At 31.5% G+C, this 4,429-nt stretch overlaps 1 protein-coding gene across 1 annotated transcript; it reads left to right on the plus strand.

Annotated features, from left to right (window-relative positions):
* The first annotated feature begins 243 nt into the window (after positions 1 to 243).
* LOC132738116 (uncharacterized) lies at positions 244 to 3,995 on the plus strand. Its single transcript, XM_060725543.1, has 3 exons — positions 244 to 471; positions 3,213 to 3,377; positions 3,796 to 3,995. The coding sequence occupies exons 1-3, from the start codon at positions 246 to 248 to the stop codon at positions 3,978 to 3,980; spliced, it is 576 nt and encodes a 191-aa protein (XP_060581526.1). The 5' UTR covers positions 244 to 245; the 3' UTR covers positions 3,981 to 3,995.
* The last annotated feature ends 434 nt before the right edge of the window (positions 3,996 to 4,429 follow it).

Raw genomic sequence — 4,429 nt, forward strand, 5'->3', positions numbered from 1 at the left:
TCTTTCTTTATGTTTACAAAACTTCGTTTTGGCATTTTACATTTCTTTTTTACACACAGACTACATATAAACATGATAAAGATGAAGCCTGTTGGTGCCCATAAATGAAGTGGAGCATACAATTGTTAACGTGATACTGTATTCAAAATATATTACTAATGTATTATTAGTTTGTAATGTTAATTTAATGTATTGATGGATATTTTGTTTAATTTTCTTTGAGTATGTACTCAGTACAAGTAAAAATGAAAAATGTTCTGTTCTATTTTGTATTGTTTTTAGATATGGGTGATACGCTGGGTGTGGTATGCGCTTTATGTTGTTTTGTTTTCCCGCCATTTATCCTGCAGTCTGTCGGTCTATTTACACCAAACTGGGTCAAGACCTCAGACTGCGATACCATAGGCCTTGTATATAGTTGCTGCTCCGGGGACAACAATGACACGTGCAAAAATACAAATGGCGGTGACGGTAAATATGATATATCTGAATTAATACATTAAAACTCATTCTGCTTTTTGTTGATGTTTTACTCCTTTATTTACAGCACAAACAATTTTCATGATTATGGTTTTTACACAATTCGTTTTTGGAGACCAGTATAGGAACCACATTCTTTGAATTCTCATCCCGAGTTTTTACATGATTTTTTTGCTACTTTTGCAAATTGCAATACCGTGAATAAAAGAACTATGATTACTTGGTCACATACATTTAACACAGAGTAAAGTTAGATAGGAATTTAGAAGTCAACTCTAGTTAACATTTAAGATGTATTGTTTTATAAAGGGCACAATTGGTCTCAGGGAACTATTCATAATGTTTGTTTATTTTATAGAAATTTCAAAAATGTTTTTTAATAATGTTTTAATAGGAGATTTAGAGCATGTAAGATGTTAAACAACTACTTCCATACAAAATACTATTTCAATACAATACCAATTGCCAACAGAGCATGAGAATTAAAAGATAGTTCATCTATTAACACATAGGTATTTTTAATGTATAACAAGATACCAAAAGTATGATTTAATTCAGAGGATAAAATTTTAACCTAAAATATTCCAAACAAAAGAACACATATTAATGTTTGTGGTTAAATCTATTGTTATTCAAATAAAAGTTTAGAGTTAGGATATAGACTATGCTTAAATGTCATCATGTGACTCCAAGAGGTGTCGCTATTATTGGCAATTGTTGTTCATTTGGAAAGCATTTAAGCAATAATAGAACATAATAATGAACAATAATAACTTGTTTTATGTTTGAAAATACATGTTGTAGGTAAATCGATAAAAAAAATAATTTGTTTAATAAAGGAAGTGACTAAACGCATTCATGCATTAATTAACTTTAATGACTTACCGTTGACTATGTACAACTTAATTGTGCGTATCGTAGTATTCGTTCTATGTTAGTTTAACAATGCATAAATCTCTGGCATGCCTTATTTAGCGGATACAATAAGAATTCCACCACAACATAACCGTTAACAAAATAGCATAAATATGTTCAATCTATTGTTATTCAAATAAAAGGTCAGAATAGGTGGAATCTTATCAATTGACTAAGGTCATATTAAATTCATAATTACAATTATAATTTCTAAACACTATGAGGGATAATAGTCATTGTTTGCAAATGTCAGAATTTCAGGCTAAAAGTAAATGGTAAAGTAGATTTATCTTACTAGAATATTAAATATGATCTATATAACGCATTTTACTTCCTTGTGATATACAATTAGTTTCAATACCGGTTAAAAGAAATGCAAACAAAAACAAATATAGCCAAAATAAACCTCAGGCAGCCTTGACTGTACTTTAGTAAAACTTTATCAATACAAACCGAGAAAATAGTCTGGCTATGATAACTTTCGTCAGTCTGGTCTAAAAATAGCTTTGCATCCTTGAATGTTGAATGTTGTAAGAAAATAAACAGGCTATCTATATATATATATATCCAAAATGTAAAGTTTAAAACAATACGGATAAAAATAGCGGGAAAAAAAGAATGAAGTGATGCCTTTTCCAGTTTACATTGCAATTGTTTATTAACAAAACTGTAATAAATAATTGAAGAGAAATATCAACCGGTTTCACCCGTTAAAGGGATCTTCAAGATAATGACGTTAATAACGTCGCTTGGTAACGACGTCAAAACAGTGTAAAGGGACGTTACTCTTATAACGTTTTAAAGGGACATAATAATCAGCTATAATATTATTGTTATATATACATCAAAGTTTTTTTGAATTCAATTCTGGTTTAAGAACGTTTATTAAAACAGTTTCTTTCATTCTTCTTTTGAATGTGTCTGGTTCTCGCATTTTATAGATTGGCATTATATTAAACTTTGGAGTGATGTCTTTTGCGCAAATGGCAATGTGTCGACTGACTGGTAATAATGCATTGTCTGGATTTCGTATATGTTGGTTGTGTAATGTTACTCGATTTCTTAAATTTGAAGTTTTTACACTATAATCTTTGGAACATGATCCTGAGATTTTTACTTTAAATTCGCGGCCATTCTTGAAATGGTATGTATTTCCTTCTATCATGTGTTTGCACAGGCCGCATTTTAAACTGCTGCATCTTTTTATTTTATTCTTTCTCAGTGTTGAAGAAAATCGGGGAAATGTCCCTTTAAAACGTTATAAGAGTAACGTCCCTTTACACTGTTTTGACGTCGTTACCAAGCGACGTTATTAACGTCATTATCTTGAAGATCCCTTTAACGGGTGAAACCGGTTGATATTGCTCTTCAATTATTTATTACAGTTTTGTTAATAAACAATTGCAATGTAAACTGGAAAAGGCATCACTTCATTCTTTTTTCACGCTATATATATATATATATATTATATGTATATATACACACACACTTTTGTTTTTGAAAATTATAAAGCAAAAATCAAAATCGATTATAGAAAATAACACAGTCTACACAAGCTATAGAATAATACATTTAATCGTTATAAAAGCTCGGAGTTGTCTGAAAAAAAGATAAAATAAAATGACATTAATTCATGTTTTTCTCTCAGCGATTGTTAACTGCGAAAGGTACACAAGTGCAATATTTACCATTTAATTTATTTTTGTATCAATAATAAGTGAAACCTAAACTGTGTCAAAATAAAGATTAAAAACCCACTAACAATACATTTTACTTCCTCATTTTTGTAAAATTAAAATCTACTTCTTTATCAACAGAACTAGATGCACGAGTCCTTGGCCTTGAGGCAACGGCATTTGCCGTTATGTTCTTGGCAATATTTGGGACTAGCTATGAATCCTGCTGCAGCGGAGATGACGACGAGGACACGGGCTGGTGTGGCCTCATAGGTGGATGTTGTTTAATGATGTTTCCGGTTGCAGGTGTGGACTTCTTCGCGTTTCATTTCTTCCAATTTAATGCTATCTCGCTATCTCTTGTACGAAACATAGATATAGACAAAAACCAGTCCGATATGAAAAAATGTTATCTTATTGAATACGACATTGTCCTTGGCCTTTTATACATGTATATATTTTGTTTACACATTTTGACAATTAGTTAAGATAAATATGCTGGTATTTATAGATATTAGATCTTTCTTGACATGACGAGATAATTATCAAAACATTTTTACCAGTGCAATTAAATTTACAAACTTATTATCTGCTTTTCGGATCGTCTCCCTTTTAAAAACTTGAATATGTAATGTCAAATGTATAATATCAATTAAATTCAAATCACATTAAATTAAGTATTTATTTATTATACATCATAGATATGTGCGTTTATACAATTCAGGATTGTTCAGTTTCATCGGATGCATGATCATTGCCGGAAGTTATTCCACGTCTGAGCTTGGTTGGTCATTTTACCTCTGCCTCACTTCCGGTTGTCTGATTATCATCCTGACTGTATGCCTTTGTTATTGTTTCTGCAAGGTTCTCAAGAATGACGACGACGACGACGGTACGTATGTGAAATAACACAAAGTAGTCTTGTCTCTACTGTTTCGTTCAAAAAAAGTCTTAAATTTGTAATCTTCCCGCTGTCTGGTCTGTTTTCTTCAATAGCGTTTATCTATTAACTCATTTAGACTGTTTAAACAACGTGCATCCCTACAAAAAGTCGGTCAACGTCTGAGTTTTTTTAAGACAAATTCATGATAGTTTCTCATTCTTTTTATCCAAATATAATATCTTTACCAGAAGCGTATATTTAAGCATATCTGGCAAAAACCTCGGACACCTACGAAAGGTAGGTCAACGACTCAGTTAGTCCTAGCGTGGTTAGACTACACGGAAGAGTCTAGCGGGGTAAGCCCTAAACAGCTACAGTTAGCGACTGTGTTTTATTCTTTCGGCTGTTTTATTTTGTAAAATGAAGTTGAATGAAGCTTCTTTTCGGAATAAAACGTAAGGAAACGTACAATCGC

Source organism: Ruditapes philippinarum, unplaced genomic scaffold (genome assembly GCF_026571515.1).
Source record: "Ruditapes philippinarum isolate M1 unplaced genomic scaffold, ASM2657151v2 ctg10942_1_1_1_1, whole genome shotgun sequence".
Lineage (NCBI taxonomy): Eukaryota > Metazoa > Mollusca > Bivalvia > Venerida > Veneridae > Ruditapes > Ruditapes philippinarum.